Genomic DNA, 18,809 nt, shown 5'->3' with positions numbered 1-18,809 from the left:
ATTTAATTTGTCTTCAATGAAAAAACACAAAAGAAAATGAAGCAAAAAGCAAAACATTGATCATTTCACAGAAAACTCCAAAAATTGGCCAGACAAAAGTATTGGCACCCTCAGCCTAATACTTGGTTGCACAACTTTTAGCCAAAATAACTGCGACCAACCGCTTCCGGTAACCATCAATGAATTTCTTACAATGCTCTGCTGGAATTTTAGACCATTCTTCTTTGGCAAACTGCTCCAGGTCCCTGATATTTGAAGGGTGCCTTCTCCAAACTGCCATTTTTAGATCTCTCCACAGTGTTCTATGGGATTCAGGTCTGGACTCATTGCTGGCCACCTTAGAAATCTCCAGTGCTTTCTCTCAAACCATTTTCTAGTGCTTTTTGAAATGTGTTTTGGGTCATTGTCCTGCTGGAAGACCCATGACCTCTGAGGGAGACCCAGCTTTCTCACACTGGGCCCTACGTTATGCTGCAAAATTTGTTTGTAGTCTTCAGACTTCATTATGCCACGCACACGGTCAAGCAGTCCAGTGCCAGAGGCAGCAAAGCAACCCCAAAACATCAGGGAACCTCCGCCATGTTTGACTGTAGGGACCGTGTTCTTTTCTTTGCCTCTTTTTTTCTTCTGTAAACTCTATGTTGATGCCTTTGCCCAAAAAGCTCTACTTTTGTCTCATCTGACCAGAGAACATTCTTCCAAAACGTTTTAGACTTTTTCAGGTAAGTTTTGGCAAACTCCAGCCTGGCTTTTTTATGTCTCGGGGTAAGAAGTGGGGTCTTCCTGGGTCTCCTACCATACAGTCCCTTTTCATTCAGACACAGACGGATAGTACGGGTTGACACTGTTGTACCCTCGGACTGCAGGGCAGCTTGAACTTGTTTGGATGTTAGTCGAGGTTCTTTATCCAACATCCGCACAATCTTGCGTTGAAATCTCTTGTCAATTTTTCTTTTCCGTCCACATCTAGGGAGGTTAGCCACAGTGCCATGGGCTTTAAACTTCTTGATGACACTTCGCACGGTAGACACAGGAACATTCAGGTCTTTGGAGATGGACTTGTAGCCTTGAGATTGCTCATGCTTCCTCACAATTTGGTTTCTCAAGTCCTCAGACAGTTCTTTGAGCATGGAGAAAAGAAAGAAGACCAATGTGGTACACACAAGGACACAGGACAGAGGTTGAGTCAACTTTAATCCATGTCAACTGGCTGCAAGTGTGATTTAGTTATTGCCAACACCTGTTAGGTGCCACAGGTAAGTTACAGGTGCTGTTAATTGCACAAATTAGAGAAGCATCACATGATTTTTCGAACAGTGCCAATACTTTTATCCACCCTCTTTTTTATGTTTGGCGTGGAATTATATCCAATTTGGCTTTAGGACAATTCTTTTTGTGTTTTTTCATTTAAGACAAATTAAATGAAGATAATAATACCAAAGAATTTGTGTTTACAATCATTTTCAGGAAGAAACTGAGTATTATCTGACAGAATTGCAGGGGTGTCAATACTTTTGGCCACAACTGTATGTTGCACAACATTGGTGAATGAAGTTATGGTGCTATTAGTCATATTGAATATTTTGTGTGACTTCCATGAGCTTGAAGGACTGCATCCATGCGGTTCAACAATGATTCATACAATTTATTAATGAAGTAATCAGGAATAGCAAAGTATGCAGTCTTACATGCCTCCCATAGTTCATCTAGATTCTTCGGTTTTGTCTTCCAAGCTTCCTCTTTCATCCTACCTCAAACATGCTCAGTGATGTTCATGTCTGGTGACTGGGCTGGCCAGTCCTTGAGCACCTTGATCTTTTTTGCCTGGAGGAACTTTGTTGCAGAGATGGATGTATGAGATGGAGCACCATCCTGCTGCAGAATATGAACCCTTTTATGATTTGGAATATAAGAGGTAGCTAATACTTCTTGATATTTTAGGCTATTGATATTGCCTTCCACCTTGCAAATGTTTCGCACACCCCCATACTGAATGTAACCCCAGACCATGATCTTTCCACCACCAAATTTAACTGTTTTCTGGGTGTATTTTGGACCCATACGGGCTCCAGTAAGTCTCCTGCAGTATTTTCAGTGGCTGTGGTGTAATTCTACTGAAAATTCATCAGAGAAATCCACCTTCTGCCACTTTTCCAGCGTCCATTATCAGGCTGTGGGACTTTGCAAATGCCACACAGTTTTTTATTTGCCTTTTGTTTAGTGCTGCCTTCTGGGCACTGATTCGACCATGGAGGCCATTTCGAGACAGAATCCTACAAACTGTTCTAGTTGACACAGGGACTTGAGGTGACTAGGCCTGTTGGAGCTCTGCTGCAGTGGAAGAGGGGCTTGCTTTGGATTTTCTAACCAAAAAACATTCCTCCTGAGCAGTTGTCTGGCGGGGTCTGCCAGACCTGGGCTTGTCAAACACATTTCCAGTCTCTTCAAATCTTTTTTTTAATCTTGTACTTGACACGGAGACTCATTAAAGGTGCCAGCCACCTCTGCAGTGGATCTGGTCTTCAGCCTCTTGATAATCCAGGCTTTGGTCGCAGGATGGATTTTTGGTATGTTGTCAGAGCTCAAGTTGCAGCTCAAGTGAAGGTCTGGGGTGCTGGGTTTCTTTTTATACACACCCACTAATTAACCAATCATTTACTGAGCACAGGTGAGGATGTAAACTAGGATTGGGTGCATTATATGACCAGGCGACAAAACTTTTGCTTGCCAAAATCTGACCATTCTGTGTCCATTAAATGATCAATATTTCTGCATTGATGCCAATTTATTTTCTTAACCTAAACCACATTTCGGAGAGTTTCAGCTTTCAAAAGAATAATTTATGCAACCAATGGATGAATTTAACGTCAGGTTATAAGCTTTAATTTACATAACACGGATAAGCAACATAACTTCTGTCAGGGAGTGTATTAAATCTGCAATTGGGATATTACATTTCCAGCATCGTAAATCCGATTTCACCCCCATTTCAACTAAAAGAAGAGGTGTCCTATAAACAAGTGGGAGACTCTGTGACTCAGTGACACACATCCTAGGGACATCCTGCTCTATATTCTCCCATATCTCGTCATTTAAGGGGCCAATATCCTTTTGTCACCCCTCTTTTAGGGGACAAGATCCTTTTCTCAGTCTTGATTCCAATAGACATTTATAGTACAAAGAAATTGCACCTTTTGTGTCCCCTTAGTCTCTACTATCCAGAAAAGGGGCCAGTATCATTGGGGTCAATGCACTAGATTTGGCTTGCACTGCACAGGCGTGTCTGAGTTGTAAATATTGTAAAAACTTATCGTTTGGTAAATCAGATTCCTGCCTGAGCATCTCAAAGATTTTTAAATACTATATAATTGGGTTATAGTGTATACACCTTTTCTTTTCCAAAGATCAAAGCAGTGGACCTTTTCAGTGTTGGCAAAGCCCAAGAAAAAGACAAAAGTGATCATATACCATATAGCAAGTAAATAGGCAAATAGTAATAGTACATGTAAATAACATAGGTACTTACCATAGTTAACACTTTTGATTTAAAAAAAGAACAAACAAACATAAAAGCCATCCCTCCGCGACAAGGTGTACATATTGGGACGGTCCTAACCGGTCTCTAGTATTAACTCCTCACCATGTGTCCATGTAAATCAGGGCAAAGCCAGACCTGGCCTGACGGAGAGACCCCTCCATGGGAAGCTAGACAGAGGAAATACTTAGTTCAGAAACGCTCCTGTTTGTACAAAGTGCAAAACCGAAGAAATTAGCCCGTACACCAACTTATAATGTATAGCCGCCATGGCCACAGTGTGAACGTGCTCTTGCGCATTGCACGTAAGCGTCTATAAAGGGTGACTGTGATGGGGTTATGGCATTTAATGTTGGATGTCTGGGGGGAGTTTCACCCCTTTAGATGGACACACTGCTGCCACTACAATAAGCTGATCTCAGACCTGGGAATTATGTTACTTTTGTCTAAATAAGGTCACCACTTTACTGTGCACAATTAGAAGGAGAAAGACCGGCTCACTGTGGTCCTGACTTACAGAGGTAGGAACCTCCGCTCCACAAAAGAATATGGCACTGTAGGACTTGCTGCAGTGTAAATTTATTTTGATCTGGCAAGGAGTCAAAAACAGATGTGGTCCAACATTTTGACCTGGGGCGGTCTTTGTCAGGGACATTTGTTGCAGATGCAGCTAGGCAAAATCTAGTAGATCAATAAGGTAAGTCGTGAGATCTTTCATGTCAAGGAGGCCCTGTGTGGAGCAAGAGTCGGCAATCGGGGAATGCGGCAAATATTGCCCCACGGCTTCCACTCTTACGAATTTTTACATTTGCAATTTTCAGGCTCTTTGTATAATCTGTGCCACGATGTATTGATAGTAATCACATTTGGCGTAATAGATATTGTCAAACTCTTGCAGGTAATAAAATTGTAATAATTTTTAGCATTGCACTTGGTGGCCACTAGATGGCACACTAACTTCATGTTGAAAGTGTCATTAGGACTTGGAGACAATTTTGTGGCATTTTCGTAACAATAAAAGATTTCCTCAGATGCACATCAGCATCTATTGCAGGGATAGCAAAACATTTTTAGAAAACAATTAGCGATAGTTTCTTATTTTATTGGACACATGCTGGAACCTATAAATGATCATAGAATTGTTAAGTGGGAAAATCTGCAGCCACTGGTATATCAAGAAATAAATACCTCGCCCAAATCTATCCCAGTAAAAATGACCTATGTTGCAGAGCTTCTCAGAGGCACTTTATGTGGCTAATTTAATACGTAGCTATACCTACAGATCTGTAGTGTGGTGGTTATTATTTTCATTATTATTATTTTCCTTATCAATATAATTTTAGATGCACTTTTTTTTTTTTAAATACTTAACAGTGGTCGGATGTAAACGTTGTACGGAGCCAGAATATCCTGGCTCAACTTGGTCGCTCCTGGGTACTATATATGCATAGATGGAGACATATAATTCTTGCAGATGAATCCCGTTTATATACTCCTTTTGCTGTTGTTTCTTCATTGTGTACTGTTGTATCTGTCTGTAGGAGTCTGGCACAATTTTATTCTCGGCCTCCTGGGCATCTTGATATTGTTTCCACTCCCTGCCATCCTGTACCCATTTTATTACACCGGTGTTGGTGCCCTTGTGACTGAAGTCTTTGAGGTAAGTCACTATTTTTTTCCTGCCGGTAGGACTAGTGCACACTAGATTCTGAGGCTGCCGATCTGAGCCCCGAGCCTCCAGAGCCATTGGAAAGTAGCATCCTATCGCTATGGATGTATTTCTATGGACATTTTCATTTTCACTGTCATTCATATTCAGATTGCTCCTCTCCCAGCTTTCTGCTTTGCTCGGGGCGGTACGCATCTGAAGATTAACTGATTGCACAGCAGCATGGTCACGCCTCTGGTCTGAACCAGGGCTGTGGAGTCGGAACCCATTTTGATGGAGTCGGTGTCATGGAAACTGAGGAGTCGGAGGTTTGACTTACCGACTCCACATCCCTGGCAGGATTGTCTGACAAACAGGTAATCCCTGCATGTGTTGTGGCTGTCGAGCAGCCGCGAGATATACAGCCGTGGGGACTTGAACATATTATTCGAGCACGCCAAAGTCACTCGATTACCATCCGAGCATGCTCAGATAACACCTTATCCAAGCGCGTTCGCTCATCAGTGTTGTATGTACTTCAGATCTAGAAGTCAAGCACTGCAATGATGTAATTGAGTAAGTTTTTCTTGTGGAAATGTTTAATTATTTGATTGATAGTTCCATGGTTTGTACTTCGGTTCTAAAGTTTCTTGAACCTGTCTAGGTGCGATATATCAAGCAGGAATGAGTAATCCAATGAGATCAATGTATAGGTATTTAGTGGATATACTTAAACGTATCCTTTATTAGGTCTCAATAAAAATAAACATATGAACACACATGAAAGGAACCTCAGTGACAAATGGAACCCTATTACCAAAAAGTGAAAAAAGGAGGGGAGAGGGGGGGTATTTAAAAGAATGCTGACAGTATCTGAGGGCCTATGTCCAATGACTAGGACCTGTGGTTACTATTAGAATTATATGAAAACCACCTAGATCAATGTAAAGTGATAGACCTGTGGGGTGTACTCACTTTGTATGTCCCACTGTGTACAGCTTTTAAATAAGATCACATGCAGGTGACATCAATATTATACAGCATTCTTTTAAATACCCCCATCTCCCCACTTTTTTTTGCTTTTTGGTAATAGGGTTCCATTTGTCACTGAGGTTCCTTTCATGTGTGTTCATATGTCTATTTTATTGAGACCTAATAAAGGTTATGTTTTAGTATATCCACTTGCTTCCTATACTGTCTAGGTGCGACCCTCTTTCCTCCTTACAGATATACATGTATGCTGATTTCGGGGAAACAAGAGTCACAAAAGAACAAAATCACACATGCTAATACAAGTGACATAAGGCAAGTACACTTAAAAGGAATCTGTCACCTCATTTTTGCCCTATGAGATTCGGCCACCACCATCAGGGGCTTATCTACAGTATTCTGTAATGCTGTATATAAGCCTCCAATGTAACCTGAAAATAAGAAAAACGATTTATATTAAACTCACCCAGAGGCGGTTCGGTGTGGTCTGGGTCCGATGCGTGTCGCAGGTTCGGTCCAGCGCCTCCCATCTTCTAGCAATGACGTCCTCCTCCTTACTTCTGCCGCGGCTCCTGCGCAGGCATACTTTATCTGCCCTGTTGAGGGCAGAGTAAAGTACTTCAGTGCGCAGGCGCCGGACCTCTCTGACCTTTCCCGGCACCTGTTCACTGCGCCGCAGCAGAAGTAAGGAGGAGGACGTCATCGCTATAAGTTGGGAGGCGCCGGACCAGACCGCAACACCCATCGGACCGGACCCCCGGGTGATTATTATCTGACTCGTCTTTCTTCTCTTTCAGGTTACATCGAGGGCTTATCTACAGCATTATAGAATGCTGTAGATAAGCCCCTGATGGCGATGGCCACATCTCATAGGGTAAAAATGAGGTGACAGATTCCCTTTAAAGAGTAACTTTTTTTTTCAGCAATCTTTTGCAAAGTTCTGAATATTAGTGTTATGCTCCATTACCTCATTTTGCTTCCTTTTCTCCCAAACGCCATACTGAAAGTGCTGCTTTAGCTGCCTTATTTATGCACTTATGTAGCTGATTTGAACTGGATCTGTACTAAAAAGCTGCATTCCAGTGTGAGCTTGTCTGCTCCTCTCCTCCATGCTCAAACACCATTTGCAAACCCTCTCCAAGTTTGAGCAAGGATGAGAGAAGCATACATGCTCACACTGGAGTATGGACTTTTGGTATTCTAAAAGTCTGTTTACATGAAACGAACAGAGGCACTAAATGACTGCCGATCAGCTATTTGTTTAATGTCCTAATTATATAGGCAGACAAACGGTAAGCAATGTGCACTGGATGATCTGTAACTGAATTCAGTGCGCAGAAGCTGACATTTGTTCTTAACAGCGTATGTCCTATTTACACAGGACGATGTGCTGCCTAGAATGCAAGATTATCATGAAACTAGGAGGCCCGATGCGAGGTCGGTAATGTCACGATGGGGGCAGGCTTTGCAGCGTTGAGAATCTCTCCCCCCCCCCCCCCATGTGCTCACCCACCTATCCACTCTCTTTCCTCATGTGCTGACTTCTCCCGTCTGTGCTCTCTTCTTTGACCTGTTTACCCCGTGTGCTATCCCCCTTGTCTGCTGTCTCTCTCCTTCCTGTGCTATGTTCTTCCCTCAGGTGCTGTCCCGTTTGAGATGTCTCCCCCCTGTGCTCTGTCTCTCTCACTCCTGTGTTTGAACATGTATAGAACATACCACAGCTCCTGGGCAGGGGAGGAAGCAAAATACAATACTGACATTACAGCAGGAGATCGCAGAGGATACATTTTGTGAGGTAAAATATTGTTTAAAAACAGTCAGTGAAATATTTTACCTCACACAATGAATCCTCTGTGAACCCCTGCTGTAATATCAGTATTGTCTTTTGCTTCCTCCCCTGCCCAGGAGATGTGGTATGCTCCGTACATAGTCAGACACAGACAATTTTTAAAATGAACTTTCGTTTGTGGGGAAAACCCCTTTAATGTGACCCACTTCCTCTGCCTGTAGACACGTTGCGCATCTTCCCATTGGGATCAGCCAAATGATTCACTGCGCCTGCGTGGAATTGGCGCAGTGCGACGGTGTTCTGCTGGTGGTACCGCGCAAGAGGCTGCGTGTGTGTGTGTGTGGTGCGTACGGCGTTCCAATGGTGGTACCGCGCAATATGTTGGTACCAACAGCAGTTTCCGTATTGAGACACCCATCACTTGGGTGTCCCAATATGTCGGTCCGTGAACTTCCTCCGCTTGGAATTCTGGGATACAGTGACATCTGGACAGAACAGGAAATGAAAACATTACAAGGCAATTTATATAAATAGACAACTATTCCTAGCACCGCATCTTCATGATCTCGCAGAGTAAATACACCTTAGGTGCATGTACAGGACAGGTAAAACAGCACTTTCAGCATGGAGTTTGGCAGAAAAGAAAGCAACATATGGTAATGAGGTTTATTACAAGGATTTGTATCTTTGCACTGACCAAACAATAATTAAATAAAACAAATATTAGTTACTGTTTAATCCTGGGTACTATATGAATATATCTAGGCAGCATAAACAAATTGTAAAAAGGGGAAATGAAAGTCATAACATAACTGAAAAGTGATTTGTTGAGAAAATTTAAACAGTCAGAGACCTGAAATGTGAAATGGTTTTGCTGCATTCAACTACTCAGAACTATATATATATATATATATATATATATATATATATATATATATATATATATATATATATATATATATATAATATATGTCTGCAGAGATACAAACTGTTAGATAAAGATGCCTTTTTATTTTGATGCATATTGGATTGTAAAGCTTGCATCAGCGCTATTATAGTTTCGTCGATGAGTACAGTACATTCCTCAATCTGTTGTAACATTACAATTACCAAAGTAATATTATATATGTCCCGATGAGCTACAAAAACTGGTTTGATGACTAGTCGGACAGGTGGGTCCCTGGCAACTTCTCCTTCCTCACTGCTAATTACTGACACTTCTCTCCCTGTATATGGATGCAGGGAGAGACCTGTCACTCAAGGGGATAGGTGTGGTGAGAAGCCAAGCGGGACCCACCTTTCCAACTAGTTTCCTGTGCAGGACCATGAACCCTGCAGCCGATCGGCAGCATCTGATAGGCTGCTGTGCTTACACCTCCCCGAGACATCCGAGTTTCTTCCAAGGGAAGTGGAAGTGCTCATGTGGCAAAGCAGCAATATCCCGTTTGTGCTGGGAAAGCTGGTGCTGGAATCACTCAAATGGCACCAGCGTGGGAGGTGAGTGTGTTATTTTATTTTAAAAAGAGAAAATACAGTAGTGGAGAGACCCTCTAAGTGATGAAACGCATACGGCGTTCCACAATGGGTAATCAGTGAGCTAATTATATATTTTGGGAATCATTTTTATTTTATTTGACTTTTTCAGAAATTCTTACTCTGTTTCAAGAAAGAAACAATCAGATCAAACATTTTTGGGGAAGAAACTGAAAATACTAATGGGGTTGTCCCAACTTTCTACAGCATAGAAAATACTGCTAGGGGTTTGGCTGCTGGGACCCCCCACCTGTGACTCTAAAATGCTGCTTTCATTGTCTTTGAATGATTGGCCTCCGCGCTAAGTAATGCCATTATTGACACTATTATGCTAACTGGCGTGGTGATGGGGACTCCCACGTATATGTGTCACGAGAGGAATGCGTGCGTATCATCTTATGTTGGACATGAGGCCGGGCCGGTGTGGAGGGCTACTGCATTTTCTACAAAGTACCTCTGACGCCTGCAGTGATATGACGTTGATCCCGCTATGTGTGGCGTGTCAGAAATTACATGCCGTACTATACACAAGGCAAAGCATGAGGGAGGATGGGGCAATGTCAGGGGAGGGACGGATGGAGGCTTCGCTACGCTCGGCTAGAAAGTGACTGCGACTCAGTGAATTGGGATAGAGTTAGGTTCGTCTCTGAGACTACAGGCACAGCACGATCTAGAAAGTAAAGAACAATGACCCTTGTACAGAACTGGGGACACTGCTGAAATATCAGAGAATGGAAAGATATTTGCTGTACTTTCTGTAGAGACTCTGGCCCTGATTACTCAAAATTTCCATTTTATACACCGGTCCTGATGAATATTGCTTTGGAGTAAGATGTGCCATATTTGGCACACTTTTCAACTCTTGTGCCCCACCACAAAAATTGTACCTCTTTAGGGATTAGAGTACAGTTCTGTTGCAATTTTCACCACTATTGAGGCACAAGTTAAGATGAATTTTCTGCCTGCGTTTGCTCTCAACCCACCTTGCAAAGCTTCAACCCCTTATCAATTAAATTGTAAAAACTGGCTAATACTTGTGTAAAAACAATGTTGTAATTTATCAAACAGTTTTAAGCCAGAATTCTGGTTAAAACTGTTTAAGGGTGAGGGGCCTATATCTACTAGTTGTGGCATCTTTTATTTTTCTAATAGGCCGGACAACCCCGTCAATTAATTACATATCAAAATTCAGTACATTGAATTTAAAATAGAACCCTGACCGTTCAATAATCTGGAAAGATGGACACATTGTGAATACTGAGATTAGGAGTCATTTTCCTGGCTACAAACATGTTGCCTCCATCCAGCTTCTTTCAGTAAATGTGAGTTATACTCTTGGCTGGTCTGCGGCGGCTTATATTCCACCAGATATGCATTGATTAAGCATCCAAAATGCCATCAGTTCTTGACAAATCTAGTCTTAATTTCTGCATTTCATCCATCCTATGGCATGGGATTTGCTAGGACCATTCAATCTAGATGGTTATTGATAAGGAATCAAGTGACAGATCGTGAGCCCAGGAATAAATGTTTAATTTATGCTGATAACTTGCTGAAACTTTGCCTCGAGTCTGTGCAGTGTTAGGCAGACGTTACATGAGATGTGAGGTGAAACTGAGCAATCTGACAGTTAGGTCCATATATATTTGGACAGAGACGACATTTTTCTAATTTTGGTTCTAGACATTACCACAATGAATTTTAAACAAAACAATTCAAATGCAGTTGAAGTTCAGACTTTCAGCTTTCATTTGAGGGTATCCACATTAAAATTGGATGAAGGGTTTAGGAGTTTCAGCTCCTTAACATGTGCCACCCTGTTTTTAAAGGGACCAAAAGTAATTGGACAATTGACTCCAAGGCTATTTCATGGTGTGGGCAATCCCTTCGTTATGTCATTCTCAATTAGGCAGATAAAAGGCTTGGAGTTGATTTGAGGTGTGGTGCTTGCATTTGGAAGGTTTTGCTGTGAAGGAAACATGCTGTCAAAGGAATAATCTTTCTTTGAATTTTTGTTTAAAATTCATTGTGGTAATGTCTAGAACCAAAATTAGAAAAATGTTGTCTCTGTCCAAATATATATGCTTAGTTACAGGAAGTCCACCTGTGTGCGATCTAAGTGTCACCTGGTCTGTCAGTATATACACACCTTCTCTGAAAGCCACAGAGGCTGCAGCACCATTAAGCAAGAGGCACCACTAACTAATGAACACCATGAAGACCAAGGAGCACATTTTTTTAGCTAAAAAAGACCCTCCCCCCTCGGCTTATGCACGCGTCACGGTCCCACTTGTTCTCCGCTGCAGTGTGGGGTGTTCCCCGTTCTCTCCTGATCATTTGTGTTCGCCTGCTGTCTCTGTGAGTGTTCCGGTGACTGCTGACAGGGCCGGCGGTCGGCGTTAGCATCGGGGCAAGTGCCAGTGTCCTGAGCAGGCTTGGACACCGGCGCACTATGGGGGCCAGGTGTCTGTGCTGCTGCTTGCTTAGACCCCCGGTACTTGCGATATTCACCTCTCCCCGTTCCACCGTTTGATGTCTTCCATGTCCTCTGACTGTGAATTTCAGGTCAGAGGACACGATGACGTGATTAGTGTGCTCCCTCCACCTGAACAGTCAGTGCAGAGAGACGGCAACGCTGAGAAGAAGTCCGCGACAAGAGGTGAGTATTTCATTTTATTTGCAGCAGCAATACACGTTATATGGGGATCAGCGTAAACTGCATTGACCATTATGGGGCCCATCATGAACTTTATGGCGCATTATATAGGGCGTATTTTGTATGGAGCATCTTATGGGGCTCATCATCAACTTTATGGAGCATTGTATGGATGCATTTCCTACCCTAGGCTTATACTCAAGTCAATAAGTTTTTCCATTTTTTTTGTGGTAAAATTAGGTGCCTCGGCTTATACTCGGGTCAGATAATACTCAAGTTTATACGGTAAGTCAGGGACAAAGTTGTTGAGAAGTACAAGTCAGGGTCGGCGTGTAAAAAAAAAAAAAATCCAAATCTCTGATGATCCCCCGGAGCACCATCAAATTCATTATGAAACAGAAAGAACATGGTACCATAAAAAATGTCAAGAAAGGGCTGCCCACCAAAACTCCTAGCCTGGGCAAAGAGGGCATTAATCAGAGAGGCAGCACAGAGACCAAAGGTGACCCTGAAGGAGCTGCAGAGTTCCCAAGAAGAGACTGGAGTATCTGTCCATATGACCACAATAAGCCGTGCACTCTATAGAGGTGGCCTTTGTGGAAGAATGGGCAGAAAACAGCCTTTACTTACACACAAAAATTGTAGTTTGTCAAAAGACATGGAGAGACTCCCCAAATGGATGGAGGAAGGTGCTGTCGTCAGATGAGACCAAAATTGAACTTTTTGGCCACTAAGATAAATGCTATGTCTGGCGCCAAACACAGCTCATCACCCCAAGAACACCATCCCCACAGTGGTGGTGGCAGCACCATGCAGGAAAAATGGTCCAAGTCGAGGGGAAGATAAATCATGCGAAATTCAGGGATATTTTTGAGCAAAACCGGTTTCAGTCTCTCAGTGATCGGAGACTGGGATGGAGGTTCACCTTCCAACAAGACAGTGTCCCAAAGCATACTGCTAAAGCAACACTCGAGTGGTTTAAAAGGAAACATGTAAATGTTTGGAGTGACCTAGTCAAAGCCCAGACCTTAATCCAACTAAGAATCTGTGGTCAGACTTGCAGATTAGTATTCACCAGAGGAAACCATCTATCTTGAAGGAGCTGGAACAGTTTTTCCTTGAGGAATGGGCAAAAATCTCAGTGTCAAGATGTGGAAATCTCAGAGACTTATCCAAAATGACTTGCAGCTGTTATTGCTGCAAAAGGAGGATCTACGAAGTACTGACTTTAGGAGGGTGGATGATTACACACACTGAAGTTTTCAGTTATTTTGTCCTATTTGTTGTTTGCTTCATAATCAAAAGAAAACCATGAATCGGAGCCTGGTGATGTGAATGCAGCCAGGTATATTTTACCCTGAAGCACAGTCGTGATTCAGAGGAAACGGTTTGAAAAGTCGCCAGGGGCTATAGGTAGAGACTTGACTAGTTTGATGTGTCACCCAGCAAGCTTTTGCCCGCACTGCTGTAGTTGATTGATACGTCTCTCCCATGTGTTTTTACAAACCATACTTGACTGAAATCACGCAGGCAGGATCTGGCTTATGCCCCCCATTTTTCAGGCAGTCTGAATCTAATCATAGGTTCCTTTTAAGTGCAGAGATGTCAGTATAATCAATTTGGAGGCAGATTAAAGTGAATTTGTCAAGTCCTTGAAACATCAGAAAACACCAATGCTTCCACTTATAACGTGTTTCCAAATTCCCTATAATGTCTCTGAGCTCAGTGTACCTGAGTAAGTAGTAGTTATTATTGGAAAAATAAACTTCGTCTGAAGCCAGAACCTACAGGAGTTATCTAGGTTTGGGACTAAAGTCTGCAGTCACTCTATGTAACTGCAAACATGTGAATCATCACAGTGCGTGCTCTCCGGATGCAATATTCATGCTTCTGGCCATATTAAGGCTATGTGCCCACGAATGCAGAAAATTTGTGCATAAAAATTGGACTCCTTCCCAGAAAACGCGTGTTTTTTTCCGTGCGTTTTTTATGCTTTTTTTCCCGCGCATCTCCAGTCTCATAGAAAATAGCTAAAAATGCAGAATTTTCCGCAAAATTAATGAGCATGCTGCGTTTTTTACCGCGGTGCGTTTTTTTTCCTCTTCGCCACGACAGCACCCACTGAGAGAGGGGATCCGCCCCCGGAACAGGAAACCTACAGAGAGATAAATGGGGCGGTCCCCCTCGCTCCCTCAGTTTGGTTTCCTGTTCCTGGAAAGGAACCCGCAGAAGAGGATTCCTGGTCTGGTAGCCGCCTGCGTGCAGAATATGAGCAGCAGGGGCCCCAGGACCGGAGGCAGCGTCGGGCGGAGAGGTATATCCCCCCCCTAGAGCTGGTAATGCAGGTGAGGCCGGAGGTGAGATTAGTGCCAAGGCTCACTGGAGAGGACGGTGAAATACCCCCCCCCGAGGGGGGCGCATTACAGGTAACAATAACCGGCCGGGCAATCTCAGTGGTGCCCCCGCCCCCCCCCCCGCAAAGGGCTAGAGCGTTTGTGCTGGGCAGCGCTACCGGGGGTCATACCTGTGGAGGGGAGAAGGACCCCGTGTGTTGGTGGCGGGGTGCAGATACCCGGGAGGCACAGCGGGACAGCCGCCGCATCAGTGCTCTGCTGTGAGCGAGCGCTTCCCCAGCAGAGGCAGCCCGGAAGTGAAGAGAACTTCCGGGGTCAGACAGGAGGCAAAGATCGCGGGAGAACGCCCGCGCATGCTCAGAAGCGCAAAAAAAAAAAAAAAATGGTGGACGAAAAAAAAAAAAAAAGAGAGGAGCAGCTATAGCAGCGGCTATAAAAAGAAGCCACAAACGCAGCGCGGGTGCGCAGTCATGTCGTCCTTAGATGACCCAGCTTCGCTCCCGTTAGGTCAGCCAGTGCAATCCCCACTTGGCAGTAGACAGAGCAGTGCTACAAGGAGAAGTAGTAGCACCAGGAAAAGTGGCAGCTCCAGGAAGGAGTCTAGTGGACCTTCCAGGCAAGATGAGCCCTTGGAGAAAAAACGCAAAGAAAAGAAGTCGTCCCATGCCTCGCCTCAGCCTGGGTCGCGGACCCCACAGCCGGTAGTTTACTGACGAAACTCACGGGTGAGTGTTTTGTGGTCAGAATATATAATTGATGGCCTTCTCTTTCTGGTCCATACCCCCTTTAGGCTAAAAGAACGGAGAAGGCGAAACATAGAGAGTGTGCCTTATGTTCTCAGCCCCTCCCAGACGGCCACCCTAAGAGATTATGCCAATCATGTATTGAGGAGGCCTTACAGGAGGAGTCCTCTCGAAAGAAGGAGGATATCCGGGCAATTATAAGAGAGGAGCTACGGGCCTTAGGCGGTTCCAGTAGTTTGGGGGGTCACTCCTCCGCAAGAGAAATATGTTCGCCAAGAGGAGGAGCCTCTCTGGCGTCAAAATCGCCATCTGAAACCGGGGAACTAGATTCCGACAAGTCCCAGGAATACCTTTCCTCAGAGGACGAGGACCAAACGTGTTTCCCCACGGACAGTGTCAGTAATTTAGTGAAGTCTGTCCGAAATACCATGGGGTTGCCAGAAAGTAAGGACCCCAAGACCCCACAGGACATAATGTTTGCAGGCATTTCCCGTAGAAAGGTCCGGGCTTTCCCAGTGGTACCAGCTGTTAAAGAGCTAGTTAAAAGGGAGTGGGAAAAACAAGGTCAAAGAACCTTCCTCCCCTTAACGTCAAAGCGTAAGTACCCCTTTGACGATGACGAGTTAATAGCCTGGTCAAGAGCCCCCAAGGTGGAAGCGGCAGTGGCCTCTACCTCTCGTAGATCCTCTCTGCCGGTAGAGGATTCGGGAACCTTGGCTGATTCTTTGGATCGGAAAACCGATACATTTCTTAAAAGATCTTGGGAGGCATGCACGGCACCCTTTAAGCCCGCAATAGCAGCCACATGTACGGCAAGATCATTGTTGGTGTGGCTGAATGACTTAGAGGACAATATTAAGAATGGAGTAGCTAGGAATAGACTCCTTTCCTCTATGCCCCTCATTAAGGGAGCAGCGGCCTTCCTCTCCGACTCCTCCGCGGACTCTCTCCGGTTATCGGCTAGAGCGGCAGGACTGACCAATGCAGGCAGGCGGGCCTTATGGTTGAAGGGGTGGAAAGGAGACACACAAACAAAACCTAGGCTGTGTGCTATACCCTGCCAGGGTAAGTACTTGTTTGGCACGGAACTGGATGAGATTTTGACAAAAGCGGGGGAGAGGAAGAAGGGTTTCCCTAACCCGTATCTTCCGTTCAACAGGAGGGCCTACGGGAAGCCGCTGTTTGGTAAAAAGAAGGACTTTAGACCCCAGGACCGCTGGGGAAATAAGGACCCCAAACAAAGGGGCAACCTATTCGGGAAGCGTCCCTTCAGGGGAGACAGATCCCGATAAAATCATTATACCGGTAGGTGGCAGGCTATTAAAATTTAGCCGCCAATGGGAGAAGGTGACATCAAATCCATGGGCCATGAATATCGTGTCATCAGGCCTGAAATTAGAATTTGTTCGGTATCCACCGAACTCCTTCCTATTGACTTCCATGAAGTCCCTGACACAGCAGGAAGCGCTGGAGATGGAGATTGCAGTACTGCTAAATAAACAGGTCCTAGTAGAGGTCCCAGACGACAAAATAGGGATGGGCTTTTATTCTCCTTTATTTTTAGTCCCAAAACCAGATGGCTCTTACAGGACTATAATAAATTTAAAGAAACTTAATACCTTCCTAAGACTGAGGTCGTTTAAAATGGAGTCGATTAAGTCTGCAATAAAGCTTTTGTTCCCCAGGTGTTATATGGCAGTCTTGGACCTAAAGGACGCCTACTACCAACTCCCCATATATCGAGGGCACCAGAGGTTCCTGCGGGTAGCAGTCTGGTTCAAAGGTCGGATTCAGCATTTCCAGTTTGCGGCAATGCCATTCGGGCTATCCATGGCTCCTCGGGTATTTACAAAATTGATGCTGAAAGTAATGTCGTATGTAAGGCTGAATGACACCCTAGTTGTCCCTTACTTAGACGACCTACTCATAGTGGGGAATTCTGTTTCACAATGTGAAGCGAGAATAGCTAGGATTATCTCATCCCTACAAACACTGGGTTGGCTAATTAACTGGGAGAAGTCCAGACTAGAACCAGTGACCTGTCAGAGGTTTTTGGGCCTGCAAGTGGACTCCGTAACTGAGGAATGCTTTCTGCCGAACGCCAAAGTAATGGCCATAATCGATAAGATACAGAATACTACAGGAAGACCCGTAATATCATTGAGACAGGGTATGTCCTTGCTGGGGTCTCTGATATCGTGCATTCCAGCGGTGCAATGGGCTCAGTTCCACTCCAGAGAACTGCAGTGGGCTATTCTGCAGGAGACAGATAGACTGCAGGGGCGGCTGGAAGGGAAGATGTCCCTATCGCCCGAGGTGGTTGAATCCCTAAAATGGTGGTTAAATCCTTCCAATCTATCGAAGGGAGTACAATGGTGGGTGACTCCCTCCAAAATACTCACCACGGATGCCAGCCCCTTAGGTTGGGGAGCCCATTTAGAGGAGCACATGGTACAAGGCTGGTGGCGTGAGGATGAAATGGAGGCCTCCTCTAATGTAAAGGAGCTAACAGCGATTTTTTATGCGATATCTCATTTTCTCCCGCAGTTAAGGGGCACCCACATAAAGATACAGACAGACAATACCACCGCAGTGGCCTATATAAACCGGGAAGGAGGCACGCGGTCAATGCCACTGATGTCTATCGCGGGAAAGATCCTGGAAATGGCCGAGGTCCATCTTCTCTCCTTGTCAGCTCTCCATATAAGAGGAGTAGACAACTCCCGAGCAGACTATCTCAGTCGCCAGGCCCTATACCAGGGCGAGTGGGTCCTCAGCAGACACGTCTTCGAAATGATAGCGTCAGAATGGGGCAGACCAGAGATAGACCTATTCGCAACCAGAGCCAACAGGCACGTAAAAAGGTTTGCTTCACTCTACAGGTCGGACAACCCAGACATTCTAGATGCCCTCCAAGCACCCTGGACATTCCAACTAGCCTATGCCTTCCCTCCAATGGTGCTACTACCAACAGTAGTCAGGAAAATAAGACAGGAGAGGGCGAGGGTCATCTTGATAGCCCCGTTTTGGCCAAAAAGACCGTGGTTTTCATGGCTGAGAGCCATGTCAGTAACCGACCCGTGGATCCTGCCGCTGCACCAGAATCTTCTCTCGCAGGGACCCTGCTACCATCCACAGGCCAAAGCCCTGCACCTAGCGGCCTGGAATTTGAAAGGGAGCTACTGAGGCAGAAGGGTTTCTCAAAGAACCTAATCAATACCCTGCTACAAAGCAGGAAGGAGTCCACAACAAAAATATATGCTAAGGTGTAGAGGAAGTTCCTGGCCTTTCACCCAACAAAACTAGCCGGTGAAGTACCCATTACGGCCATTCTAGAGTTTCTACAAAGAGGCCGAGAATTGAGACTCTCAGTGAGCACTCTAAAAGTCCACGTATCAGCCCTAGGAGCCCTGTTTAACTATAACGTGGCAGCAAATAGATGGGTGACTCGGTTTATCTCGGCTTGTCAACGAGCAGAATCGGTGCATATGCCTCGGCTACCAGCGTGGAACCTTACTCTAGTTTTGGATGCCTTCACTCAGGCACCGTTTGAGCCCATAA

The 18,809-nt window shown here is 44.7% G+C and overlaps 1 protein-coding gene across 4 annotated transcripts in view; it reads left to right on the top strand.

Annotated features, from left to right (window-relative positions):
- The window catches only part of MBTPS2 (membrane bound transcription factor peptidase, site 2), a 102,678-nt gene that overhangs the window by 30,222 nt on the left and 53,647 nt on the right, over positions 1-18,809 (top strand). For all 4 annotated transcript variants that reach the window (XM_073565841.1, XM_073565842.1, XM_073565839.1 and 1 more), the window contains one exon: positions 5,077-5,195. In XM_073565841.1, coding sequence (XP_073421942.1) covers positions 5,077-5,195 — 119 coding nt within the window. The remainder of the gene's footprint in view (positions 1-5,076; positions 5,196-18,809) is intronic.

This window comes from Dendrobates tinctorius, unplaced genomic scaffold (assembly GCF_039654945.1).
Source record: "Dendrobates tinctorius isolate UK_male_01 unplaced genomic scaffold, ASM3965494v1 ptg000016l, whole genome shotgun sequence".
Classification (NCBI taxonomy): Eukaryota; Metazoa; Chordata; class Amphibia; order Anura; family Dendrobatidae; genus Dendrobates; species Dendrobates tinctorius.
The sequence above is the reverse complement of the archived record's forward strand: the minus strand, read 5'-3'. Positions and strand labels throughout refer to the sequence as shown.